A 27,945-nucleotide genomic window follows, 5' to 3' on the forward strand; every position below is an offset into this window, starting at 1 on the left:
GAAGAACTTCAGAAATCATCGAACCCTATTATACTTGGGACTAATGTCTTCTTGCCTTTGCCCTTAGTTGTTTATACATTTGTTTGTACACGCAATATATTGAATAATATTCATAATAAATTAAATGAAAAATTTTATAATCATTTTAAATTTGTACAAAACATAAAGTTGTATGCTTCGCTCGTCTATTAATTCACATTCCTTTTTTTGATAGATTTGTCAGTTTGGTTGTTAAATATGTATTTGTGATCTTGGATAGGATGTTGATAGACCATGCTTATAATGACTTTAAACATTTCAACACCACTTCCACAAATCTGACTTAACAATCAGTTCTATGCTTAGGATAGAAGAAAAAATAATTTCAAGTGGTAACACACCTTTTACCAACATCTCTAGAGACTCGAATCTACACTTTCATTATTTTTACTCTTGCAAGTATTATAGTTACATTCACCCAACGGTTGTACGTATCACCTAAAACTATGCGAGATAGATATAGGAATATACATACTACATATATATGTAAGCGATCAGGATGACGAGAAAAGTTGAAATCCGGGTGCCTATCTGTCCGTTCGTGCAAGTTGTAACTTGAGTAAATATTGAGATCTCCTGATGAATTTGGTATGCGGGTATCCTAGTACAAAAAAAATTACGAGTTTGTAGATGGGCGTAATCGGACCAGGAACTTCTAATAAGTTTAATGTACATATATTCTAAACTACTAAACCTACTACAACCAAATTTGCTCAACGCAAATATTATAAGATTAAGTCTTACCGACAGTGTGAAAATGTTGTATGTCCATTTATGTACGTAATATAAAGATTTTCGATCTTCCGAGTGATTTTTTGCTGCATATGTTTGTACATATGTATGTATATCGGACAATATTTGAGTAATCTTTACGAAAATTATATAGCGTGTTAAACTCGTAAAAATACGTTTTTTATGCCTAAAATAGATTGTGTGCGAAATCTTGACCCAGTCCCCAAATAACTAATGTCAAAATTTTCGAACATCCGGCTGACTGTGCTCCATATAGTTGGTGATTGTATGTGAGGTATCCTAAGCAAACCCAGGGAATACTGCTTATTACGTGGGCTGATAATAGTTAAAAGTAAAATCCGTACGATACTACCCCAACTCATAGGTATGTACATACATATGTACTAGGTTTTTGGTTTTTCTAACAAATCGAATGCCGAATATGTCGGTTAGTGTATGAGTTATATATAGTATATCAATATTTAAAATTGTTTGGATTTCGGTCCATTTTACACCTGGCTTTGGCTCCTGCAAGTTGCAAGAGTAAAAAATGTCCGGTTGACACGAACTTAGCACTTCCTTACTTGTTTAAAATATAATCCATTGCCTGCAATGAGCATATTTCAAATAATTCGGCTCTAATTAATTACTTGCGTATTTTTATTCCTCTAGTATTATACATACATACATATGTATGTATGTACCTGTTGGTATACATATGTACATACATACATATGTATATGTATGCCTATGTGCAATTTTTGTGTTATTCATGAGTCTGGGTTCGGACTGGTGGAAGACGCTGATATTACTCTACTATGCTCAATTGTGTAAGCGTAAACATAAATATGCTCATGTATGAGTATAAATATATATATACATATATACATGTATAATAGGTGCAACATGTGTATAACTTTACAAATATACATATATGTAACTACCATTACTAACTCGATGCGAATGTTACTGTAATTTCTCTACCTTTACCTTTCGGACTAAAGCTTATTTTTTGTTTTTATTGTATAATCCTTCTACACTATTTTGCCGCTGGCTATATTATTTTAATGGGTTAAATAGTTTTAAGCTACTCCGCCAGCTTCACTTTAACAGTAAACTTGCAAGAAATTAGACGCAGCAGTCCTCACGCAGTCCGCGAAAATCAACTACGTTAAATAAACCATATATACACATGTATTAATTTTATTAAGATGTAAAAATACATGCATACATATGTAAGTTATATAATGAAGTTAAATTGTGTCATGATGCAGTTTCTGGTGCTGTTAATGCAAAATTGCCCGTCCCAAAACGGCATATTAGCGCGAAATATACACACAACTACCGATATAATTCTGAGTGACATTCATAATGCTTTCAAAACCATAACAAACAATACAAATCTCATAAATCGTATTATACCCCAGATGTACGAGCCCGTAGCGTTTTCATCCAATGTTACTTTTCAATTCAAAATACCAGACGGTAGTTTAAAGGACGGTTCCTCAATATTGACGATGCGGCGTAGTGACTTAGTCGACCCAGTTTTTCCTAATTTAACGATGGAGTACATGCATGCGCAATTAAATAAAACCCGCTCTACTTTATTTACAAATGAAAGTCTGGATAATTTGGAGCCAACTAATGTAAGTGACGAGAACAGTGCAAATACTTGGAGTTCACTAGGATTGGATGGTTGGTCTGGCGCTGTTAGTCCAGCGGTTGTTGAGCCAAATACTCAGGAGGCATATCCAAACAGCGATATCCTTTTAGAGTTGGAGAATGGAGGGAAGGACCTCGATGATGAGAATGTATATATTGCACGCGTTAATGATCCTTTCGGTATCTCCGTCAAATGGGAATTTAAGTAAGTTTGGAATAATGTCGTGCATGTATATACATATGTACATACTAGAACGGGTTGCGTTGAAAACCTTTCCCAAAATACTATGTGTCTAAAAACGATTTCGATCCATCGATTTTTAATCAACATATTATTGATTTATCTAATATCTTTAATTTGTTGCACGCAACTGAACAGAGCTACCATTTAAATTGACCACCCAAAATCAACTTCTTGGATGGGAACTTTTTATTTTTAAATTTTATGATTGCTTCGGAGCAACTCAAATCAACCGTTTCCCTTGTTTTTGTTTGAAATATAAAATAAAATATTTACGATTTTTTACACCACACTCAATAAATTAATATGAATTTTTCAAAAAAAAAAAAAAAACGGAAATTTTCGACCAACTATTTAGCCGGGCTGTATCCGATACCGTTACTAAACTGAATGTATGTGTGTATGTTGCCATCAAAATAGATTTGTATTGTACTCAAACCAAAATGAAATCACCTCATTAATGATGGCCCTTCAATTATACATAATTCGAATACAAATATTAAATTATATTTGAAATATAAATTTACTTGTGAACTGCTTATAAGTATATATATGTATTTTTTTTAATTTCTACAGAAATTTAACCGGTCGGACAAAACGCGACGTGCTTACATTATACTCCATCATTCAATGTGCCACCGGTTGTAGGCCTCTCGTATATAAAGGATACGGTTGTTACTGTGGATTTTCAGGTTCTGGTGTTCCTGTTGATGCCATAGATAACTGCTGCAGGATCCACGACCTATGTTACGAACACAGTAGTTGTGTATCGTATTTAGAATATTTTGTACCCTATATTTGGAAGTGCTATCGACGACAACCCTTATGCGCTTTAGACCATGGAGAATTTGGAGGCCCAAGATCATGTGCAGCGCGACTGTGTAAATGTGATATTCAATTGTCTCGTTGTTTACGACGATTTACCTGTCCCAGACGTAAAGCAGTATGCTTCAGCTCGAAGGCTAGGCGTTTTCAAAATTTATTACTTTCATTGTAGATTTATAATATAATACATTCACAAAGCAAAGGTATTGTATTACATTTTCCTCCCGTCTTTAGTACTAAAAAAAAACTTTGACACAAAAAACTATATTGAATAAAAATAAGTAAATATTAAAATTATTACATTTTTCAAAATACATATTTCCGAAAAGATTAAACGAGGAAATAAAAACTAAACGTATGACAAGATTTGTAGTACAAACTGTGGTAAATTAATTTTTTATATAAATTTATGTGAAATAATGCGCATAGAAATGTGTTGATTTGTTCAATAGGAGATTTGTTATTAGGAGATGCGTTGACTTTTTCTAGATCCACTTCGAGATTTGGAGCCTGTTCCACTTATATTTAATACTTTACTTCCGTCTTTATTATCTTTTACTGGTATATTGTTCTCGGTGATATTTGTATTTGCAACAAACTCACGTATAGCTTGGCATTCCAGCATAAAAGCATTAGCTGCGTTGAACCCGCTGGTATCCTGCTTAAATAATATCAATCCATTTTGACACATTAGCATTATATCGCGTTGCAATTCGGTAACAGTACGTATGGTACCGGATTCAATGCATTTTCTAATGGAAACCATATCTAATGGTCGCAAGCAAATTTCATTGAATTGGACATCTTCGTTAAAGGAGCGCTGCAGAACATTTGCATTTTTACTGTATTGCAGTGCGTGAAAAATACTTAGTAACGACTTTTTCGAAACGCGTGTTTCTGAATCTTCTCGCTCGCGATCACTTGAGGCCGGTGAATTTGGTACGCTATCGTTAACAGGTGTAGATGAGTATCGCCTCCGAAGTCTTTGATTATTCAAGTTTTCTAAAATCGAGGCGCTAGCGTTATTGTTCATCGGATGAATATCACCATCGATCATAGGACTTTCGGAGCGATCACGATCACGTAATTTTCGCAACATTGGAGGTCGCGCTAAAGTAACGGATGAAGATGAAGATGAAGAAAATTGTGTTGTAGATTCATCGTCTGTTTTACTATGTTGATCTTGGCGATTTTGTTCAATTAAACTTCTACGGGCTTGGACGGTTTCTCTCTGTTTAATTGAAGTATTTCCTAAGTTATCATCTTTCCGATTAACAAAACTAATGTCTGTGGTAGAAGATTCCTCATCGGTATAAGCTATAGATATGGTCGGGAGTATAGGCACAGCCCCTTTTTGGCCAATAAGTGAATTGTTAACAACCATTTCGGTCAATTCCTCTTCATGTTCCGTCGAATCTTTCGTTCCTTCTGAAATACATAAAATATTTTTATTTATAGATAAGTATATAATTTGAATAATATTTATATTTATTATATATTACCTAGTGCCCCTACATCGTTTTCTAAGTCTTTTTTAATTTTTTCTGCTTCTTCATCCACATTGGATTTTTCAACGTTTTGTTTTTCTTTTTGACCGTTAGAATCATCATCATCGGTTGGAATGACTATCACATCAGAATATTCACTTGCTGCGGCTGATTTTTCGTCGTCATTGAAGTTTTTTGTATCCTCACCCTCATTTTCCCCCACCAAATCGGCCAACTGTTTTTCTAACTTATCGTGTTCTTTATTATCTTCTTCGAAAGTCGTCTGCAAAATATTGAATTCTTGGCAATCTGACTTTTTGCTGGACTCATTTCCATCATCTTTATATGAATTATTTATTTCCAAACCCATCTTATCTTTGAAAACAACTTTTTCATGTACTGCCCTTTGTTCTAAGGTGGCTACAGCAGCTAATGGAATGTTGTCATTTGAGTCATCACTTGATGTGGTTTCCATTTTCCGTTGATTACTTTCTATAGTGGGATTGATTTCCTCGACCTGGCTTATTATCACTTCGTTGGAGGATATCTTGCCATCTAGAGGTTTTATATCATTATTTTTTTTTTCATTCTCTAAAACATTTTCTGCCACATTCCTTAGTTTTGACACTAGTGTATCATCTTTATTTTGAAAATCTTCAACGTTCCTCATATCATTAGGCGAATCAGCCTCCATGTCTTTGAGAAAATCGACTTCTTCACCATCTATAACTGCAGATACATCTATATCCAATTCATCAATGTTTCCAATGTTTTTGAAAACCTCAAGCAACTGTTGTTCCTCGTTAGGATCGGTTTCATCGGAATCATTTCCATTGTTCCTAATTTCATTAGAATCACTCAAATGAGTGGTAAGATCTTCGTCAAGTTCCATAGGAACTTCATCATTGTTAGAATCAGATACTTGATTTTGAACTGCATTTATTTGAGACTTATCACCTACATTCTGTCCTGTTTGGAGGGGCTCCGCATTTCGAGTTTCGGCATTAGTTACCGTAATGTCTAGTGCTTTATTTCTTTCTAACAACATAGAAAGTGTGGGAGCAGCTTGTGAAGGTCTTAATAAATTTTGTCCCGTGATGCTTGTTACGGGTACTGACGATATAGATGGCGGGCCACTAATCGGACTCGATAGCAATTGTGCAGCCTTTTGTGGGGGTATACTCGATTTTAAAGTAATAGCAGGCTGGTTTTTATTCGGTATGGACCCACAAGTTAAGAGCGTAGTTATAGTGGGCGCAGATGAACGAGTGGAGTTATTTGCTGCATTAGTTGAGGTGTTTGTGGATATAGATGTAGGCGAACTGGTTCCAGGAGTGGGTGATTTTAATAATGATGATAATAATGGTGAAATACCAGATTGTGTTGGCTGTTGTTTTTGTTTTGTTTGATTGAAAATTGTAGATATTTGTTCTGGGTTCGATGCACCGGTTATGTCTTCTACATCCATATCCACTGAAGTAGTATCAGTCGTGCGGTGTGCTGGTAAAATATTTTGTGTTCCTACCGGGGACAACTTATTCCAACTACATTGCATTTCCGGTTTGTGTTGTTCCCTTTCACGTATTTGATTTTCAATTTTCATTTCTTCTACGCGCTCCTGCTCTTGCTGGAGTTCAATATCGCACCACATCTCTCGTAGTTGCTCTTCATTGAAAAACCCTGACTGCAATGCTTTAAGTTCTCTATAAATTTCGGCGAATTCCTCTTGTTCCTTCTGAATTTCCGCCTTTAACTCATGTTGACGGTCTTCATTCAACCGATGAAGAATAAGTTCCGCTGAAGAACTTTCAGCAGAGGGACTTGAGCTTTCATACGATAGTTTTTTACATTTCGGCGTTTCTATTTTCTCTAGCAAAAAACCATATTGTGCAGCACAGTTTTTTTGAGAGAACCAGTCACTAGGACGGATGACCGTCCCATCTCCACAAACATGTTTAAGGCTGCGACTAACTGACATCCAGTTCTGATCACCATTGTATGATACCGCAGATGCCAAGCACAGTTGTTCCCTTGTTGTCCACTTGTCTAAAGACATACGATTCAACATCGAACATTCTGGTATTGTGGAGGCCATGCAATATTACTTGTAATTAGTTTAGCAAAATTTGATTATTTTTATACACAACTTTATAAATATCACAAATTGTCGCACTTTTCTTCTTCTTTTAAGAGTAATCATTGACAGCAGATGATATTCCATTATTCATGGCACTATTATTATCGCAAATATCGATAGCAGCTGAAATGTAAAATTCGATAAGCTCGCGTTGACAACTGTAATGGAACATTCACATAAAACTTTCTTCGCTTTGCTTGACAATTCATTCTTTAAGAACAAAGCTAGAAATGCAGACGGTATGTCAAAATGAATTTTCCGTGTTACACATAATGAAAATGGCGACTGTTTCTTGGCAAAGCGTATAAATGTTAGAGTTGACCAACATATTGCTTCGATTGCTTGCGTTTCGCTTCAAAAGTGTTTGAATCCATAATGACAAAATCAAGTGTTTTCTTTTGTATTGTTTTGATTTTACGATTCAAAAGTAAATTTTTCTAAGATTTCAACAAGAGCTCTTGGTATTCGACTAACCGGATTATAATATTCGATTTCCAGTATCCGGATAACCGTAAGTCGACCACTATTGTATTAACCGTTCATTGTCAGTTCACACACGGACTCTTATGTTGCCCAAACCTCTCGTGCTCGGGTGGCATACTTTGTCAGAGAATGTTATTGAATAGCGAAGGCGCAAATGTTATATCAAAGCTTTTTACATTAATTATCGATGCGCATGACTATTTAGATTTGTATGTACAATTTCTGTGATATTAAAAAAAATCATAAATAATATTTACAACTAATCCTAAAAAGAAGGATTATTGGTAATAGCCGTGTCATAAAATAAATATTTAATACAATATAAGTTCTTCAACAATTTTATATGCGTTGCGTGAACAATTCTCAATGATCAAAGGATAAAAATAAAACAGTGGCTAAAGCGGCCGCGTTCGCACTTTTGAGGTGGTCATAAGCGTGAAAGAGTTAAGCTCAATGCGAAAACCATGTGCCCCTTACGTCCGAATTCCGAAAATCAGGGACCTTACATTTTACTTAATTTTTTAATTTATTAATTGGAATCGTTTTTCGATGATCAATATTGGTTTTGTTCTCTAATCCCGAAATATAATAGGCAACCTTCGTAATAGTAACCTGCGGTTGTTGTTCTATGGCGTACGTTGCTATGAGTTGATGATATGAGTCAGAAACAGCACCAGTTCGCTGGAGAAAATAGAAAAGACTGTTCAGCCAAATTTTAAAACTACTTCATAATTTGGCGCTATTCAAATTGCATTGTCTCCAGTCGATAAAAAATACAACTGGTTGAGACAAGTTACTAAAACTTTTGGATTTTTATTTGATATTGGTTAGTTGCAAACCTTTACATACACAGCTATTTTTGAACATTGTAAAAAGATAGAAATGTTTTTAACTAACGGCAAATTGACGGATATACATATGTACTATGTTCATAAACTGATTTATTCACCGAAGTACAAGCAATTGGTTGAAAACTTGCTCATAACTGTACACCACAGGGCGTTTTAAATTATATTTGCAAAAACGAATTAATAGATATCGTTCCAAAATTATGTACGGCAATATTGGTGTTGCATTTCCTGTCTAGGTAACTACTGAGGGTGCTGTTTTTATGAACTGAAACTTATCAAAACCTTACCCGTACTCTACAATGTGCCAAACAACATTGGCAGTTTCTGATTTTTTTTCAAATTAAAGGCAAATGATAAAAAAAAAATATTTAAATAATAAACTTGTTTATTGTATTAATAATTATAATAGGCTTAGAAGGGGCGAAGAATTTGGAATTTGCCTAGAACGGTAAATTTTCTCGGACCGACCCTGCTGATGAACCTACTGGGACTTACGTATGTATGTATATAAAAAATGGGCAATAAATCAACTTCTCTGTATATAATGAAGAGAAAAAACATAAAAGTAGAAGTCGTATAAAACACGAAACAATGTAGGGATATCACCTTCAATACTTTCCGATTTAACAATTTATTGTTTCTATTTGCATATAGAATGTATGTATAACAAAATTGTTAATACCTTAATAGTCCTCTACGAAATCAGCACAAATGTCTTGAAAGCAAGATCTCTGCATCCCTATCAATATTTATTATTAGCGCAAGCAGGTCAACCAATTATGTTCTGTACCAATTGTGCATAGATTCGGCATGTTGTCCATATTTGGTGCCGTGTGATTTTCTGAACGCACAACGGTGTCTACGATAATGCAGCCTATATAAAGCTTAGATAAACAGTGAGATGATGGGCATAATTTATCTAAAAGGCTCCAAAGAGACTTGATGCGGTAGTTTCATTTTCTCAAAGGAAATATGTACATGTCACTCATTGACGGGGCTTTCGCAACAGTTAATGAGGTTAAGTATGGGCTGTTTCCAACTATGTGTTTTCTGTTTTTATGAGTTGCCGGTTCGTTTACTACCAAATTGTTGATGTGTTTTTTTAAGAATATTGCGACAATCAAGTGTCTTTCAGTGTATGTATGTACATATATCGTTGATAATCAAGAGAAAAACTTAAATCGATACAAAAATTCGTTATCTACATAAGTATGTACAATATGTATGTATCTACAAAACAAAACTATAAACATGGACAATTGACACTTACTGTTGACACTTTTTTGATTTGTTTAGCGAAATAACAAAGACGCGTTTATGCCCATTTTTATTAGCTACACATACATTAGAGTGGGTCGATTTACACGGATCCAAAAGAAAACGCAAAAATTGCGTCTGGAGGAGATATTCTACGGATCATTCTGAATAACTTTGCCTGAGGGACTATGGGTCTAAAACCAGTTTCGAGCATCGATTTTTAAGGCGAAGTTTTTTAGCGATCATGATAATTTGTTTGTCAATTTTTGCGACATCCGAGCGAAATTTAATAGCAGGAGCATTTTAATATTCTATTGATTATTTGTCCGATTTCTCAAATTTTTTTAACTCTCTTAGGCAAAGTTTCTCAGAATGGTCCGTAGAACATTTCCAGCATGCGCGATGTTATAGAAAAAAAATTCGACCTGCTTTAAAGTGCATACCAAATCGTATGTCGCTCATACTGGCTAGCTTGTCGCGAACTATGTGAACATTTTCCATATGCTGTAATAAATACATACTTACATATACATATATGTACATATACTTATGTCCACAAAAAATAGAAGTGTCCATATGAAAACATGAATCTTTGATTTTTCAATGACCAAAAATATATTTTTTTTCAAATATTTACGTAACACTAAAAATGTTAACATACATACATCCCTGGGCCTGGAGACGCGTCAGTGTTACGTTCATCCCGAAGGCTGGCAGGAGCTCCCACGTTACGGCCAAATACGTCAGGTCCATCAGCCTCTCTTCCTTCTTACTAAAAACTTTATAGAGACTGATGGACCTTTAAATATTTTCCGCTACCGACAAATCTGTGGCATCTACATCCGTCAATACACCGTGAGTTACTGCTATTTCTAATTTTTACATACTTAGTTCCAAAAAGGCTGTGCAGTATGTAAAAGTTAGCAGCTGATCAATACTAAATAAAAAACCAAAAGTTTTGGTTTTGGAACATTCACTAAGTAATTTCGTTTGTTTGGTACCATTTAAACACGGATTTTTTATTACGTAAAAAAATTTATGAAATTACATATACATACATATGTACATATAATCTTTGTTTTGATCCAATAAATTTTGCCACATTTCGGACAATAGACTGATTCCACGCTCATAAAATTGTTGACCCTTGCAGGAAAAAAACGAGTCTAAGTGGTTTTTAACGTCCTGTTTTGAGGTGCGGTTTCTCCCATCCAAAAAATTTTCCAGAGACCATAAAAAGTGATAGTCCGAAGGTGTCGAGTCTGCAAAATATGGTGGGTGTGGTAGAACCCATTTACTAGAAACATGAAGATTAATATATTAAATATAGTAGTCTTTATACAATTTAATATCATTGGAACACATTATAAATCGTCGACGAGCGGGTGACATACTTTATTACAATGTGTAATACTGTAGGCAGTCCATATATTGAATAAAAAAATTTCACAAAACAAAACGACGTGGGCCAAGTTTTGAGAATCTGCCGAGAACTTCTTTCTGTAATGACTTCAATATCATGATGCGTGTACAGCATGCCAGGCCGATCAATCTACATAAGTATCTTGAAGCATATTCGCACTCAGCCACGTTTTCATGCGGCTAAGTGTCGAAAGAGACTTCAGAGTGCTCGTCACAGGAAGTGTGCAGAATATGCGAAAAAAAGTATGAATTATAGAGTATAGGTCTTCATCGCAGTTCTTCAACGTTTCCAATGCAGTAATCGGTAAATTGTTGTCTTTTGACTTTTGCTTCTGCCCCCATTGGTATCTATCTATCTTGAGTTTTCAAAGCACACACTTTTTCTGGAAGCAGCAAACTCAGTTGAAATACATCCGATACTTTTCTAAAAAGCGCGTCTTCAAATCTTTACCGATTGCGAGGTGGAATCATTATTTATTATATTCAAAAAATGGAGACAGTCTTTAATTTTGTTTCTGAAATAAAATGGCGAATTTCTGGATTATATTTCTGTTAGTTTCTATTTTTTCAGAGTAGTAAAATTACTAATAGGCCATTTAGCCCGTTGTTATGTTTGATCAAGGAGACTAACTTTTTATAAATGTCTGGGGATTCTTTAGTTCGTTGTTCATTCAATACTGAATTTGTTTTATATAAGGGGTGATTTAGTTTTGATCGCTGAACTTTTGCCTACCGTGAACTATTAAGTGAAATTCTTAAAATAATATAAGTGAATATAGAACCTATAATATATGTACATACATACATATATGTACATATGTATGTATATGCAATATAAAAATATATAGTACTATATTTAAAATTTAGTAAGAAAATAATTCGGTAGTATACATATGTACATATACAACCATACGTTGCTGTGCGTAATGTACATATAAGTATATATGCAAGTAATTTATCTGTAAGTATCAATTTATATGGCCAGAGTACTCTCATATTCTTCATAATTTACATACATATGTACATATCGTCACCTGAAATGCAAAATAACGTAACATCACTTTTCGAGGGTTTACAGGAGAAGCAAAAAACCGTATAAAAAGAAAACCACTTGAGATATTGAAACAAAATTTTCAAGTCCGAATTAACATGAAACTATAAGCATATTAAAAAAAAAAATAAAGAAAAAATTAAGCAAATTTTATAGCAGGTGTCTTACGTTATTTTGAATTTTCATTTCTGAAACAAAATAACGTATGATCAATCTAAATTTTTATTAAAATTAAAAATTTGAATATTAATACTTTTTTTTAATTTTAAATAAAAACAGTTGCAAGTTTTTCATATTTCATGTTATTTTTTTATTAATACGAGTATGTACTTATGGTACTAAAAAAAATTTAAATATTTCAAGCTAAAAAATGAGGATAATGTTTCATTATTATTTATTAATTAATTATTCAAAAGGTACATTGTCATAAAAGTAATAACAGTCTGCTGGAATTAAAGTTTCTAGGTCCTGCAGATGTTGCCATTTCTTCTTAGTTATTGTTAAACTTTGTAAAAGCATGGACTGCTGAATTCCTAAAAAAGCACGGGTCTGATCACTTGGATCATGGAGTCGCTAAACCGAACTCTGGCGGCTCCTTCTCTACCCATATGCCGAGGGAGTTGTGGGTGGGAAGAAGCCCTTGGAGAAAAGGGTTAGTGAGCATTTTCACGGATGGGTCAAAGGTGGAGGGGTCTGCTGTCAGGAGCTCTCTATCAACTCCAGTAGATTTAATACTCCGGAGTGCAACCTCCTTCAGAGAAGTGACCATCGACTCAGATAGCAGGGCGGCGATTCCAGCCTTGAACTCATTAACAATGAGAGAATTCAGAGCTGATCGAAGACCTAACCTCGCTATCAATAGCATCGAGTGTCTTTGTGATAAGAATGATATGAGCGCCAGACCACAGCGGAATCGCAGGAAATATGAGCTAGCAAGAAGAGGCACCCTAGAACCGCTATCGGTAGAATGGGAGCGGATCTGTGCTACCGTATCTTATTCTATTACTGAATAGCTGGGCGTCGCGAAAGCTTGGTCAGCGCTGGGCCACAATTTTTACACACGCTATCGTCATTGCTCTTTTGGCTTCTACGCAGTAAGGCTGGGAATCGTACCAGACGTCATCTGCAGAAGCTGTATGGAAGAAGATTAGGTGGAAACAACTCAACACTTCCTTCTTGGCTGTCTTGCGTTAGGAAGGTCAAGACTTAATCACTTGGGGGCGCATACCTTCAGCTATCCCACCGAACTGGCGGGAAGCGTTTTGTTATTTATAAGTTCGAACACAGGGGTTCTTCTTTTCTATGGCCTCACAAAGGGCTACATATATAGTAGTCCACGTCCGATCAACCATGTAGCCTAACTAACCAAAGCACATTGAACTTAAACACTAAAAATAAACATAAACAATAAATGAAGGCTAACTTCGATATAAAAAAAACAAACACTCTGTTATATTATATTTACATACATACATACATGAGTGATGATACGTTATTTTGTTTAACGAAATCAAGCACTTGATGATACGTTTTTTTGAGTTTTTAATATACATATGTAGCTTGGGTATTTTTGATCTCAGAACCCTAAAATTTGTGACACATATGTATGTGATATGATGTGGTGAATCGTAATCAGTAAAAAACTCAATTTTGAATTTTTTGATGATACGTTATTTTGCATTTCAGGTGACGATATGTGTTTATGATATAGTACTATATATGTATGTACATACATATGTATATACATACAATATCTAATCATCAAAGTCGTCATCTCAAACTGAAATCAAATTATGCAAGCAACAAAACGATTAAAAAGTTACGATGAAAGAATTGCTCTGGAAGTGACCTAGCCGGATACCAACAAAATATACGTATGTATGTATGTACATACATACCATAAGTATATGAATATATACATATATATATATGAATACACTGGTATGTTTATTTCTACGCACTTTTCATATTTTCTTTACAGATGTGCATTGCGCCGCATCTCCCAGTGCCACAATGCACTTGAATTCTTTTCCTCAACTTCCTCTTTTCTTCTCATAATCGTTAAACATAACAAAGTTCTAAGTGGTTTTGTCACAACAGTTTTAAATTATGGCCGGAATTGACTGAATGTATATAAAGGGTTATCCATTTCGAGGTTCTCTACTTTTTTAAAGAAAAAACTCAGATTCTTCCAATTTAATAGGGAAAGTTTATTATCATTCGAAATAACATTCTTTGGCATTTATTTTTTAAACATTAACGCTTTCAAATGTTGAGATGTACTCAGATGGGGATTAAGTCAAATTTCCAATGCCTCGTTCGAGCATTTCGACTGGTAACAAGCGAATAACACAGGTGATGTTTTGCTTCAAGGTCTGAATCGAAGCGGAATTTACAAATACCCACAGGAAAAAGTCTAACGGTATGATATCACACGATCTTGGTGGCCAAACGACCGGTCCAAAATGTAAAATTATCTCCTCACCGAAGTGTTCTCCCAAAAATCCATTCATTGAGGCGATGTGTGGTAAGTGGCGCCGTTTTATTAAATCCAAATGTCGCCGAGATCTCGACTTCAATTTCAGGCATAAAATAGTCGGTTATCATGACGCTCGCCCATGATTGTACCGGCCCAAAAATCACACCAAATCGTTATTTTTCTGGATGAAATGGCAGCTCTTGAATCTCTTCAAATTGCTCTTCGTCCCAAATGCAGCAATTTTACTTGTTTGCATACCCATTGAGCCAGAAATGGGCCTCACGTCGTCGGATCTTCTTGAAACTTTCAAAGAGTCCGTAGAGCAAAGCGATGTCAGTTCTTGCACAAGAATGCAAAACATGTTCTTTACTTTCGTAATAGAGTTAAACGAATTGTAAACGTTGTTCAGACGTACGTCCTTCTATGATAAAATGCCAAACAATACTGAACAAAAACATCATGACAGCTTGACAACACTCACACGTGATCAGTCAAAAATTCAATTGAAAAAAGTACCTCCAATTGGATCACCCGTTACAAACATAGCCATGCAAAAGACTTGTATCGACCACACATAATAAGGCTCATAAGTGAAAAACCATATGGACTGCCGCACAATAAATTGTCCACACACATGCATACACTCATTTAACTTTATGACCAATCATGGTTGAGATATACGCATGCACTAGTATATAAATATGTCATCATATCATATAATCAGCCAATAAGAAATCACCAACTCTTTTGGGGAAAAAACTTCGGTGTGAACTTTTTCTTTCCTCTGAGTTGTATTTAGTTTGAATTTGATCATTGTAGAATTAAGATTTAATAATGAGTACCAACCGCTCATTAACGGCGAGTGCTTTTATTCATAGCCATGTTCCATCGACAGATTTCGAAGTGTTCTATAATTACAGCGATCCCAATCTTGGTAGAACAATAGAATCTAATATTCTTGTACCTGAGTGGACTAACAGTCGGAATAATATTGAATTCGTCAATGATAAACTAACGACGAGATGGAATGACGATAATATACAAGAATATTCGGTAATATCAAATGTACCAAACGTGTCGAATCGTTCCGAACTGAATGTGCAAAATCATCATTCATCAAGGTCCAAGTTCGAAATTAATGTAGAAAGGGAGAGAAATAATAATTCATTTTGTAAGTTTAAAAATAACCGAATAAACCTTTCTGTTATTATGCGGTTAAGGTAAATCAAAAATAACTCTTTAATAACTGAACGATAAAATAAATAATAAAATAGCCCTTTATAAACGTGAGATATCACACCTGGACTTAAGTTGCAGCAATGAAACACTGTTATATAAAATTCAAAGAAAAGAGTGAAAGTACAGTTAGTAATATAGTGTATATTTGTGAAACTTGGTAAAACATGCTTATATACATACATACATACATACATATATCGACGTTCATTATTAGACGAAGCTGTGAATCGATTACCTATAAATGTAGTTTAAAAAATCAATGAAATTCATTATATTGGTTATATAGAGATATCTGACTCATTAACCCATATCTATGTACATACATATGTTAAGCAAAAGATCCATAACCATTATATTATCTCGATCTCGAAATAAATTAATCACTTCATTTTATGCTCACCGATTTAGTGTAAAGTAAACCAGAATAACACAAATCATATTAGATTTAGGAGGGGTAGGTGAAGAATAGAACCAATTTTACATATTTTCAGTATCGTCAGGAAAAACTGATCATTTAATATCCTTAAGACTGATCATTTCACCATTATTTTCGGTACAGAGGCAAATATACACAAGGACTTCTCGTTGTCGAACTATATGATTTATTAGCAGCTCATGTATGTAATTTTAATCAATACAGATCGATATCATGTCCTTTGTACATACATATGTATGTATTTAGTTGAGATAACTGCACGCAGCACTCAAAAATTCTGTGAGATTGATTCATTGCTTAAGTTGAACCAATACCCAAAAGTTTAAATGATTTCATCTATTCGGATAACTGTATGTACTATTGTATGATAGATTTGATATCTCTCGTTGATGGAAAATTAAAAATTTACTTTAAATATTTTTATGTCTTTCAATAACATTCTTAAGTTTCGAAGTTGTCCTTCCGTTGTTTGATAACAGTAATCACACTTTTATCAAAAAGGTTTCGTATTTATGAATTATATATGAAACAATCTCATTCAAATAGAGAGATATATTAGTACTTATGTATACATGTACATATATATATCTACAATTATACTTTTTTTAATTCTAGATACTAAACCACACGGAATTTCAGTAAGTTTTAGTATACCGCGTAAAGAGAGAACCGCATTTACTAAAGAGCAAATCAGGGAGCTGGAAGCCGAATTTGTACATTCAAATTATTTAACACGGCTTAGAAGATATGAAATAGCGGTTGCCTTAGATTTAACAGAACGACAGGTGGAGAGATGCCGAATAAAACAAACTTTATGAAATATTAATTAATGATCTTAATTTAAGGTTAAAGTATGGTTTCAAAACCGGCGTATGAAATGGAAGCGGCTTAAACTGGAGTCCCAAATTTCTGATGAATTCCCAAAAATAAATAACCAACTGATTATATAGAAATTTAAATATTTCTTATGTATGTGTTACTTTGTAATATATATTGAAAATTTAGAGATAATAATAACATATACGATAAAAACAATCTATTTCCTAATCTTTTGTAACTTAGACGATTTATTTTTTAACACCGCCGATTTTCCTTTCTTGGTTGGCACAGCTTTTACGATTTCCTTCGCTGCCGTTAATTGTAAGATACTCTTTGAATTTTTTTTAACAATTGGGGGTTTAACTACTTTTTTTGCCTTCTGTATACCACCAGTTTGTGGTTTTCGCTTAATTAGTTTTTCGAATTTATCTACTTTCGCCGCTTTGAGGGACTTGCCCAAGGGAACACTCCTTTGTTTAGCTGCTTTTTCCCTTCTATCAGTTTCTTCACTGTCGGAACTTCTAGCAAATCCATATGTCTCCTCATCGGAGCTTGAATCAGACTGTTCGCTATCAATGTCTGGACTTTCTTCATCACTTTGGGACTGCACAACATAGTCCTCATCTGCGGAATCATCATTCAAAGTATTACCTAATAGGTCCTGGAGTTCTATGGTTTTATTAAGTGTCTTTGAATTTTTACTTTTATCCACACTGCCACTTTTCAATTTATTTTCTTTTGCATCATTCACTTCTTCCGTTTTGTGTTCTATTTTATTGGGTTCAATGAGAACTTTCGAAAAGTCAATACCTAAATGGGCATACTTCTGATTTAGCTTTTCTACTTTTTCTAATTTTTTTAAGACACGCTTTTGATAACTCTTGTTCGACCAGTTGTTCATTTGCTTCACTTTGCGCTGTATTGCTGCCGTCTTGTGAGATACATAAATTTCTTTTCCAGCCTAAGAATAGATAAAACATTCAAAATTTATAGTAGCAATGAACATATTTGAATTTGCTTACCTTATTCTTTACTCTACGTAATGAAGTTTTGAAATAGTTATAAAGTTGTTTCTCTGGAGGAATATACGCAGCCTTAACAACTTTTTTAAACATGAGATAATTATCCATTGTTTCAGCCGCCACCTCTGCCACTTCAGGGTATTCAAATTCTACAAATGCAAAGCCTTTGCTGGTACCAGTACGCCGGGAACGGCCAAGTCGCAAACGTGTCACTTTACCAAATTGCTCAAAATAATTCTTCAATTGTTCTTCGAAGAATCCATGTGGTAAGTGCTTAATAAATACAATCCCTCGTTTGTCATTATTTTTTTGTTGCTGTTGCTTCAACCTTTTATCTAACTGCAATTAACCAATCAGTTTAAGATGGCGTTAATTATTGTAGTTTATAACAGTATGGTTAAAATAAATTTGCAATTTAAAGACCCAAACGTTGTTACTAAAATGACAACATTAATGCTTACTTGTCCTGAAACAACGCCACTGGACTCCAGAGTCTGCTTCTCTCTTCTACTAGAACTGTCGGATTTATTTTTTCGAATTGGAGGCATTGCACTTTGTTAAATCGGTAAATAATTTAATAGTAATAGAAAGTCGCAATAATTAGACACACACGTGCAATTAAACTATTTTGCTTTATGGATAACCCAAACAGTGTTGCCGTTTCTTATTAAATAAATCATAATTGACAATATTTTTGACATTTTGTTCTACCTAAAGCTGCGTTCATACAGAAAAAAGTTTGTTGCTCAAACCTATCGATTATTGGAACTCTAGATTTCACATTTCCCAAATTTTTATAATAAAATACTCCTGCTGTATACAATGATGTGTATAATATTTCCAATTTAATGTGTTTTCTTCTAGGTTCACGGATAGTAATGATAATGCAACACGGACAACTTTCTACAAAAGTCGGAAAGTCGAATCGAATTTATTATATTAATGCTAAGAATATAAGGTAGCTATTAGGGATGCACAATGGTTAAGAAAATCAGAAAGAAAAATGTGATTTACCCATGTAAATCGGATTGTTCGAGTTTTAATCACTACGGCAGTAAAGACATCATATGCGACATACAAAAAATTGTCCAAATGTTGGTGCAGCTATCTAGTTGTTCGAACACCTACAATGTTTCAATATTCTCTGCTTAAACCTTGGTTATTCATCTATGTATGTTACTAGATTGCTTTTCTAGGTAAGCTTATAGAACAAGTTTTATATCATTAGTAGGTATAAAAGAATTTATTAATAAAATAGAAGGCATAAAATAATTTCATTTGAAAACAAAACAGGTACAATATTTTAACACAAATGCAGAAATTAAGCTTTTTTACCCTGATTGGGAAGACCAAGAATTTTTCGATCTGTATCCTTTAACACACCAGAAGGAAGGTACCGCAATACGTCGACTGGAGCACTTTTGAGCATTTGTAGGCGTTCGTCTTCAACCATTTTCAATCTAGGATATAATTATAAATTTTAATAAACTAATTACTTCTATATTATATACATACTGTTTCCTTTCTTCGCTTAACAAATATTCATGCCACTTAATCTCTTCAGCAGCATCAATGGCACGTTGACGTCGACGCAACTCAATCATTTCCTGTATTGCTCGACCATGTTCTCTTATTTTTTGACGGCGTTTTTCATCCGCTAATTGATCTAATTTATCGCGTTCAGCCAACTGTTTTCGCATATCAGCGAGGAATATAGCGTCTTCATTTTGCTCTTGCTCAAGTTTACGACGATCTCGTTCCGCACGATAACGCTCAAATTCTCTACGCATTTGTAAGCGATCGTTCCATTGTTTTTCTAGATTTTGTTTATATCTGATGTCTTCATTTGTATTTCGTTCCTCAACCAATAAATCCAACAAAAGATTTTCGCGTTTTCGTTTTTCGCTCTATAAAATTAAAAAAATTATATCGTATGAAAACAAACAGCATTGCAGAAATTAAAGTAGTTAAATACATACTTCAACATTATACAACTGTTGTCCAATTCGATCACTTAGTTCTGCTCTCCTTTGGGTTTCAGCTTCTCTTTCCAATTTGGTTTGTAAATTCTTCTCTTCCCGTTCCTTCATCATTGCCTGGAATCGTTCCACTTCATCCATCTTTTGAGCCATATTTTCTAATTTAAGAGCGTCTTGCAGTCTTTTGAACTCGTCCATTTCCTTTTTCGCATTTTCCTTTCTTCGCTCAATTTCCATTAATTCAGCTTCGTGCTCTGCTTTGTACTTTTGCAATAATTTTTGCATCTCATCCCTTTCTTTTAAAACTTCAGTATATTCAATTTTTCGTCGTTGTTGGGATTCCTCCATTTGACCCAGGAGAACGTTGCGGAATTCTTGTTTCTTTTTTATTTCTTTCTTTTCTATTTCCACTAGTGCCTCTTTGCAACGCTTTTGCTCCGCATCAAACTCAACGTCCTCTAATCGTTTCTTTTTCATTTGCTCCAGCTTTAGTTTGTCGGTTGCGACCTTTTGCTCTGCTAGTTGTTTAGAGATAAATGCCGCTTTCAACTGTTTTTCTAACTGCCGCAGATCCAAGTTATTTTGACGAAGCTGTTGTCGTCGTTTTTTATCTAGGAAATCTTCAACTTTTTGTGCTTTTAGTTCTATTGAAATATCTGTTGTTTCTTGCTGAGTGCGTATACGTGGGTTCTCGGCTGTCATTTGTATTTCCTGAGCTTTTAAATCCTTTACACGCCGCTCTTGCTCCATAACAGTCTCTATAAAAAGGTTATTGGATGTATCTACTTTACGATCGGCATCAGCCGGGACCGTGCACCGAAAACCACCAAACATTTTGCGTTTTTCAATTCAAAATATTCTCCTATCTAATTTAATTCCGAAAATCAATAAAACTCATATTTTTATTGATTCTATGACAACAATCTCACTGGTAGGTTTCTTAAATAATTTTCGTCGATATCTGCAACTAGTATATACTATGTATAATATTAAAGATTTTATAAAAAAAAACTTACCTCTTTAAAAATGTGTTTATATAAAAACTTAAAAATAACAGAATACAAAATTGCGAAAACCTATGTTAAAACAAATTATTTAAAATTGACAGTAGTGTGTAAAGATTTCAGTTTCTTTTCCTTCGACAGAGAAGTTTCCTCTTAATTTAACTGAAAAAATTTATGGGTTTTCTCTGATGAATATTATTCGTTTTTTAATGTTAGTTCTAGTTTTTAGAAAGGCGCTATTAAAATTTGTTAGTTTTTCTTCTTTGCTCTATGTTTATGGCATTCATCTGTTTTTCTTTGATTTTCAAACAGTAAATTTGACGTTCTCAGGGTTTCAAGTTCGCGTATTCAGAGTTACCTTTTCCAGTCATACAAAAATATGAATTCTGACACCAGTCCAAATATGATGCAAAGATTATTGGAGGAGTTCTCGTGCATGATGATATGATTTTACCAAAGTTTAAAATCAGGCGACTCCAAAATGGAAGAAGTTCTTCTCCTACATACATGTCGTCAAATATATCTGTAGTGAACTCAAACCAAGTAAAGCTAATTGTAGTAATCCCAAATTTCATCCTTATCATTTTTATTAACCTATGTACCTAATCTTTTAGTTCATTATTAGAATGTATTTTTTTTTTTTATGTGTACGTTCTCATCTAAGCCAAACGTAAGAAGGCGGAGATAAATGTTGGACGACAATTGCCATTTTTATTAAAAAGGAGCACTGAAGCAAAGCATTCATACTGGCATACCTCGCTTCGTTGTCAAAACGTGAATTATCAACCAAATCGAGCAAAGTTGTATGTGAAGAGGCCATAAGTTTAGGATCAATCCATGTTTTAATATATGTTTTTATATCTATTTCATGTATAATTCTATTTATTACTATTGATTTATTGAATTCCATTCAATATCTTGAATAGGATTCATTCATGTTTTAGATGAAAACAATCGATTCATAAATTTTTCTTTGACGCTCAACAGCGGTAACACTGTTGCCAACTCTCCGTTTTAAAATACTTTTGCCCGAATGTTTCAGCGCTCGTAAATATGGTGTCGTCGATTCACATCGTTTACGTGTTTGATTGAAAATAGATGTTATGAAAATTGTCACATTTAAAAGAAAGGAATGTCTTTGTAAAACAAAAAATGTTCTTAAATTGACCCTGAAATAATGTGAAGTGATTTAAAATTCATATAAATAATATGTAAAATTTTAAAGAGTTTTAAAAGTACAAAAGAAATTTTGAGTTTAATAAAGTGAAAACGCAATTGCTACGAATGAACCTCAAAGCAAATGAAAAAATTCGATAGAAAATATTTTGAACAAACTAAATATCTGATAGCTAAATAATTGTGGTGTGCGGTAAATAGAAAACGTTAACAAACAACGTACTTTGAACTGTGTAAATAACAGAGTCCAAATAAAACTAAAATTAGGTTCTGTGGAAATTGGTAAAAACACGCCCTCTATCGAAAACATTTGAAGTGTATATGAAAGAAAAAGATGTCTGGCCAACGTGTCAATTTAAATGCTGCCGAAAAGGATGTGGAGAAGTTTATAAAATTTTTAGCGCTGAAGTCTACTCAAGTTGTAGTGCAGTCGCGCTTGGGTGAGAAGATACAGACCCCATGTAATCCTTTGGCCACTGGTAGTGATTGGTTTAATATAGTTATTCAAGACCATCCTGATATATATTCCGAGACAAAGCGTGCATTATCGTTGGAACCCGGCCAAAGTATACTAAAGCGATTGCCTTTGTGTGTAGAAATTTCCTTACGCACAGTAGAGGGAGATCAAATGGTATTAGAAGTATGGTCATTGGACATTCAATTACCTGGATGTCACAAAAATTGTAAAGATGATATATGTGAAGTTCTCATAAAAAACGTTGAAAACGGAAAAGGCGTTGCTATGAATGGGACTGGTGCGCCTATGTCAGAACAGCAAACATTAAAAGCGGCACATGCCATTTATAATCGTATGGGTATTCTACTAAAGTCACTAATCTCTTTGACACGAGCCACTCCTGGTTATAAATTGTCACGACGTCAATGTCCAGAAGCATATGGAATTTACTATCGTATTTACGTCGATCGGCCACAGTTACATACTTTGGGTGAAGGCCATAAAAATGTTAAAATCGGCCAACTAAATACTATTGTTGGTACGTTAAGTATGTCTGTTTCTTATCGAACTAAAATGACTATTACTCCTACCACCTCAGAGGGTCACAATGGAGAATCAAATCAAATTATGCTAAAATCTGACCATTTTCGACGTGGCGATTCTTCTCCTACTCAAAATTTGTCTATCGCAGGACTGAAAAGAGGCACAGGAGTTAATGGCGAAAAGAAAATAATTGATATTGAGAAGCCTCTGCGGCCAGGAGCCTTTACCGATGTTGGTAAATTACGGCAGTGGACTGAAAAAGACTATATTTTGCCAGAAACTCCTCCATTCGAATGGTTATTGCGACGCCCACGACAGGAAAGCGGAGGTTCTGTTGGTTCGGTAGAGTCCTTAAATAAAAAGAGCGATGGTAGCATTTCTGCACCTACTTCTGTTAATGGGCCAGAACAGACTGTTCAAAATAATAATGCTGTAATTGGAAATAAATCTAACAATAGCACCCAGGCAAATAATAACAACAACGTTATTGCTTTTAAGAGCTTAGAGAATGGGCAAAATGGCTCACAAGACAAGTCATCTGCCGCTAATTCAGCACTCTCGCAGTCGCCTATGAAAAGTCTGCTTATACCCGCCCCTACGTCTTCCCGCAATAACGCAATGAAAAACCGGCCCGAAGATGATAACCTTCTCAAAGAATTAAATTTTCCTTTTGCGTTGCCAAATTCACATGTCAATGATTTGGCGAAGTTTTACCGTGATTGTTATCACGCACCGCCACTTCTTGGACTGAACGAAACTCAAACGGATGTAGCGGTAGAACAATTAGAGGAATTTGAAACATCCTTAGAAGACTACGATGAACTAGTTTTACAGCTTGGACTAAGCACATCAACATCGACGGGTAGCCGGAGTAGTGGGGGTTTGCAAATGAGTAACTAATATCTACGAATATTTATGATTAATCCATGTATACTATTGTAAGCGTATAAGTAGGTAGATAGGTAAAGTTTACAGTCAAGGATATATTCAACAACATGATCAATTGTCTAGGCTTGAACTTCTTATATTTGCTTAATTTGTTTTTATGTTATTCAATAAAGAGTTTACAGTTATATAACGTATGTAAATATATGATAATATTTATTAAGCATAATAATTAGGTAACTGTAAAAATCTACAAATTTGGAAATAATCATATGCATAAAGCTGCATTATTAGAATATTTTTAATATTAAAATTTTGATAGTTTTGATAGTTTAATAATTAAATAAATATTAGGTTCCTTAATAAGAATGTCGCATTAAATAAAGTATCTAGAAGTAAGAAACGTTAATAACAATTATCGAACAGGTACCAATATTTATGGTATTATTTGTAAAGGAATTTTAATTTACATATAACAAAATTTGTAATCTATGCAGTAAAGTAATCTGCAGTATTGTTTAGTGCCTTTTTAACTAGTATTTGTCTTACGAATATTCCATTACTTTGAAATTGGAGTCAAAAATTGTATTCTTAATATAAGTACATTTTATATGTGACAGTTTTAAAATCCTTCTAATCGAAGGCGTCAGAGTACATACAATCGACTGGTGTCTGCATAATTATTGGGAGTTTCGTTTAAGTAATGACAATTCAAAGTTCTTTAGGCAAGCATACATATGTACATACGCTCATCTTTGCATATATATATATACATAAAAATATACAAAAACGAAAAAATGCATTTAACGGCAGACTGTTTTTTTATTTGTGCTTTGGGCGTTTCAATGGGTGGTGGCCAAGGCAAGTAGCATAAACTAATATGGGGTACAGCGGAGATTAAGCAGACTACTTGGAAATCATTCAAATCCTTCAAAGAATTGATATTATGTAATAATAATATTAAAAGCAGTAAATATTATCAATTTGGAGGAATATGTGGTTCTTTGAAAATCTGGAGTGTCTCATTTAGATTTCGAAGTTGTAGTAATTATATTGGTGAATCTAATAGACTACTATCACATTGTTTCAAAACTTAAGAATGTTTTTGTTATTTTGTAAGATTTTTCTGTTTTATACTATATTATTATCTACTATAATTTTGTACACATTTGCATATGCATTTGTATGATTTACTATATGGCCGCACAAACTATAAGATGTGGTCACAAATACATGCATATGTTGATTTGCGCCCAGCTGCAGTCGCCTAGGAATATATTGGTAGTAAACAACATTATTTACTTTTATACACAAAGAAGCGTATATTTTGTTCCATAAAATTTACCAAAAATATCTCATCGTGAAGTGACAATAAAACACTGTAAATATAAATTAAAGAAAGACGTTGAAAGTTCTGTTCGGTATTTCTACATTCCTTGTTCAGCAACAGGTGAAGTTTCTTTATGTTAGATATTACAAAATATATGTTCATTTATCGTATTTACTACTGGATATTATATATTTACATGTATGTATACGCATAAATACAGGAACTTATACTTGTATGCCGTTTAAACGCGACGAACGACACGTAGCAACAAACTCGACGGTTTGAAAATCAAAACAAAACAAAGAATAAAAACATGAACGCACGATACATAAAAACATGTGTATATACATACATACCAATGTATGTATGTATGAACAATGTGGGGTCAGGTAAAAAAGAAAAATTAATGAAACTCTCCGTTTGCAGTCAGAATTGAAGGATCGTCCTTAGATTGTTTATGTAGCAGTTGGCAACAGAGCAAGTTTCAGGTACTTTAGGCCCCTATTATAGTTTTCAATCCAACTGTATTTGAGCATGTGGGATATGCTGAAGGTTAGCTTTTACATAACCTCGGTTGCAAAGGATATAATTTAAAAATTGGATAAATAGAATGAACTCCCAGAGGTTTTGTTTATGATCAAATTAATTCATTTTGTTTTAAGTTACGATTGCATGGCATTTTTGTTTGTAATCTCCATGCGTCACAATGCACTTCATGCGGAAGTGGAATCCAGGAAGCGGTTATGTTTATGACATATTTGTATATATGCAACAATACTAACAAACGTTTATAGATAGTAATAAAATTATTTACATATACAAATACGTAAACCATAAGTTATAAAGTGATTTCGCAGCAGTATTGTTTTCTAACGGTTATTTGTAACATTTGAAACGAATCGAGATAGACCCATACTCGTACGTGCAACATAATGAGGATCAGTTCGACTACTGGACTCCATCCATTTTTGTATATTATAATTTAAATTGTAACTGTAATTGTAAAATTGTCATATTGTAACTTTAAATTATAAGCAAATATTAAAATATTTTAGAACAATCTTGCCGATGATACTATATCCTTGTACATAAGTTTTGTGAATTAGCATTTTGTATGGATGTATACATGCGTGTGTTTCATATTTACGTACGTAGGTTGCCTTTCATATTTCGGGATCGAATAACCTGGTGGTAGGCGTTCGTTTGAATATTAACCGATTAATACTATTTGATCGGTCGCAATATTACGATTATTTAATAGTTGATCTTGAATAAATGAGATTTTTTTTTTAAATCCAAGCGGAAAATTAGTAAAAACGTCCAAAGTGCGCCTATATACTGCAAAGTTGCTATATTGGTGGTGTGAATTGGTTCGAATTACCTCAATTTCACTGTATTGGAACTGTATGAAAACATATTAGTATGGGGAATGTTTTCAAAACGGATAGCAGCTGTGTACTTATCAGCGTTATTTTGAAAGGTTTGAACTGTTTACTAAATTTCAGCTAATCGACAGAGATAATAACAGATGCATCTAAATACATAAGCATGTACATACTTATACATATACAAATAACTATAATTAGAATTAGAATAAATTTAAAGTGAAAGAATAAGATTTGAATAGCTCTTACATAAGTACATACATATGTACGTTTACAGTTAGAGCGAACACATACAAAGTAATTGGCAAAGCGACGTCATCAAAACAGCTGTTATTTTTTCAAAAAACTAAAAAGCCGTTCCCGTAACTCCGATCACTTTTCTTCTGTACAATCAACTGATAATTTTAGGAATTGCTATCTTCCGGGAAGTTAATTATCAGAAATATACTAGTTTAATACTAGTTTAAAACGAATGAGCAATTTTTGTGTCGAAGTGAACTTAATTTTATTAAAATGACAGATTTCGTTTACAAACCAGACCAGGTGTAACAAAAAATAAACAGCTTCCGTGCCAGTTATTTCGCATGTAGCATCTCTATGCAATAGAGCCCAGCCATTTAAGAAAAAACTAATTTACCCGCCAAATAAGCAAGTACAGTGATGTGCTAATAAAAATTAAGATTGAGATTATTTAGATCGCTACAATGCACGAAAATCCATATTTTTATGATTCCTTTTTAAAAAAATAAGAAAAAACTTTAAATTTAATGCACACGTGAGAGAAAAAAGTTAGATTTCTTTGTTTGGTCTGGTTTGGTTTAATCTGTAAATGAAATGGACCCCCACACTACTGGACACTAATTCGAAGCTGATGAAATAAGTGCTTACCAAGAGACCCCCTCTTACTTACTTTACTACTCCTAAGCAAAACGTTATTTATTTCCGTTTTTGTATGAAATGTCCGCAAATAGAGTCAATTGCCACTAGCAAATTTGATTTGATTT

General features: G+C 33.9%; 6 protein-coding genes across 9 annotated transcripts; 3 read left to right on the top strand and 3 right to left on the bottom strand.

Moving 5' to 3' along the window:
• The first annotated feature begins 718 nt into the window (after positions 1–718).
• LOC105232554 (uncharacterized) lies at positions 719–3,713 on the top strand. The gene is made up of 2 exons (XM_011214264.4): positions 719–2,638; positions 3,251–3,713. Exons 1-2 carry the CDS (start codon positions 1,995–1,997, stop codon positions 3,669–3,671), a joined length of 1,065 nt encoding a protein of 354 aa, XP_011212566.2. The 5' UTR covers positions 719–1,994; the 3' UTR covers positions 3,672–3,713.
• A 34-nt stretch (positions 3,714–3,747) lies between these two features.
• On the bottom strand, positions 3,748–7,195 carry LOC105232553 (bromodomain-containing protein 8). The gene is made up of 2 exons (XM_029553025.2): positions 5,002–7,195; positions 3,748–4,927 (listed from the first exon to the last, which is right to left on the bottom strand). The coding sequence occupies exons 1-2, from the start codon at positions 7,079–7,081 to the stop codon at positions 3,963–3,965; spliced, it is 3,045 nt and encodes a 1,014-aa protein (XP_029408885.2). The 5' UTR covers positions 7,082–7,195; the 3' UTR covers positions 3,748–3,962.
• Positions 7,196–14,872: 7,677 nt separating this feature from the next.
• On the top strand, positions 14,873–17,376 carry LOC105232557 (homeobox protein Hox-B10a). The gene is made up of 3 exons (XM_011214266.4): positions 14,873–15,837; positions 16,957–17,126; positions 17,187–17,376. Exons 1-3 carry the CDS (start codon positions 15,501–15,503, stop codon positions 17,289–17,291), a joined length of 612 nt encoding a protein of 203 aa, XP_011212568.1. The 5' UTR covers positions 14,873–15,500; the 3' UTR covers positions 17,292–17,376.
• LOC105232555 (MKI67 FHA domain-interacting nucleolar phosphoprotein) lies at positions 17,284–18,846 on the bottom strand. The gene is made up of 3 exons (XM_011214265.4): positions 18,644–18,846; positions 18,183–18,521; positions 17,284–18,121 (listed from the first exon to the last, which is right to left on the bottom strand). Exons 1-3 carry the CDS (start codon positions 18,728–18,730, stop codon positions 17,378–17,380), a joined length of 1,170 nt encoding a protein of 389 aa, XP_011212567.2. The 5' UTR covers positions 18,731–18,846; the 3' UTR covers positions 17,284–17,377.
• Positions 18,644–21,438, bottom strand: LOC105232558 (meiosis-specific nuclear structural protein 1). Of its 4 annotated transcripts, none has more exons than XM_049461252.1 (4): positions 21,178–21,438; positions 20,162–20,919; positions 19,698–20,089; positions 18,644–19,642 (listed from the first exon to the last, which is right to left on the bottom strand). In XM_049461252.1, the coding sequence occupies exons 2-4, from the start codon at positions 20,909–20,911 to the stop codon at positions 19,504–19,506; spliced, it is 1,281 nt and encodes a 426-aa protein (XP_049317209.1). In that variant the 5' UTR covers positions 20,912–20,919; positions 21,178–21,438; the 3' UTR covers positions 18,644–19,503. The 4 variants fall into 4 exon arrangements, with proteins under 4 accessions (XP_049317209.1, XP_019848202.1, XP_019848203.1 ...); XM_019992643.3 differs by having other exon boundaries at positions 20,162–21,128; XM_019992644.3 differs by having other exon boundaries at positions 20,162–21,100; positions 21,178–21,436.
• A 761-nt stretch (positions 21,439–22,199) lies between these two features.
• On the top strand, positions 22,200–25,033 carry LOC105232559 (autophagy-related protein 13 homolog). The gene has a single exon (XM_011214268.4). It carries the CDS (start codon positions 22,676–22,678, stop codon positions 24,239–24,241), a length of 1,566 nt encoding a protein of 521 aa, XP_011212570.1. The 5' UTR covers positions 22,200–22,675; the 3' UTR covers positions 24,242–25,033.
• The last annotated feature ends 2,912 nt before the right edge of the window (positions 25,034–27,945 follow it).

This window comes from Bactrocera dorsalis, unplaced genomic scaffold (genome assembly GCF_023373825.1).
Source record: "Bactrocera dorsalis isolate Fly_Bdor unplaced genomic scaffold, ASM2337382v1 BdCtg016, whole genome shotgun sequence".
Taxonomy (NCBI): Eukaryota; Metazoa; Arthropoda; class Insecta; order Diptera; family Tephritidae; genus Bactrocera; species Bactrocera dorsalis.

Excerpts from the sequence above, each read along its gene's own strand:
- LOC105232553 (XM_029553025.2), bottom strand. The coding sequence starts at position 7,081 with ATGGCCTCCACAATACCAGAATGTTCGATGTTGAATCGTATGTCTTTA. Across the intron at positions 4,928-5,001 it reads AAACGATGTAGGGGCACTAG|AAGGAACGAAAGATTCGACG; the intron begins GTAATATATAAT and ends TATGTATTTCAG.
- LOC105232558 (XM_019992643.3), bottom strand. The coding sequence starts at position 20,995 with ATGTTTGGTGGTTTTCGGTGCACGGTCCCGGCTGATGCCGATCGTAAA. Across the intron at positions 20,090-20,161 it reads AACAGTTGTATAATGTTGAA|AGCGAAAAACGAAAACGCGA; the intron begins GTATGTATTTAA and ends TTAATTTTATAG. Across the intron at positions 19,643-19,697 it reads TTAAGCGAAGAAAGGAAACA|ATTGAAAATGGTTGAAGACG; the intron begins GTATGTATATAA and ends ATTATATCCTAG.
- LOC105232554 (XM_011214264.4), top strand. The coding sequence starts at position 1,995 with ATGCATACATATGTAAGTTATATAATGAAGTTAAATTGTGTCATGATG. Across the intron at positions 2,639-3,250 it reads TCCGTCAAATGGGAATTTAA|AAATTTAACCGGTCGGACAA; the intron begins GTAAGTTTGGAA and ends TAATTTCTACAG.
- LOC105232555 (XM_011214265.4), bottom strand. The coding sequence starts at position 18,730 with ATGCCTCCAATTCGAAAAAATAAATCCGACAGTTCTAGTAGAAGAGAG. Across the intron at positions 18,522-18,643 it reads GTGGCGTTGTTTCAGGACAA|TTAGATAAAAGGTTGAAGCA; the intron begins GTAAGCATTAAT and ends GGTTAATTGCAG. Across the intron at positions 18,122-18,182 it reads TACGTAGAGTAAAGAATAAG|GCTGGAAAAGAAATTTATGT; the intron begins GTAAGCAAATTC and ends ATCTATTCTTAG.
- LOC105232559 (XM_011214268.4), top strand. The coding sequence starts at position 22,676 with ATGTCTGGCCAACGTGTCAATTTAAATGCTGCCGAAAAGGATGTGGAG.
- LOC105232557 (XM_011214266.4), top strand. The coding sequence starts at position 15,501 with ATGAGTACCAACCGCTCATTAACGGCGAGTGCTTTTATTCATAGCCAT. Across the intron at positions 15,838-16,956 it reads GAGAAATAATAATTCATTTT|ATACTAAACCACACGGAATT; the intron begins GTAAGTTTAAAA and ends TTTTAATTCTAG. Across the intron at positions 17,127-17,186 it reads TAGATTTAACAGAACGACAG|GTTAAAGTATGGTTTCAAAA; the intron begins GTGGAGAGATGC and ends TCTTAATTTAAG.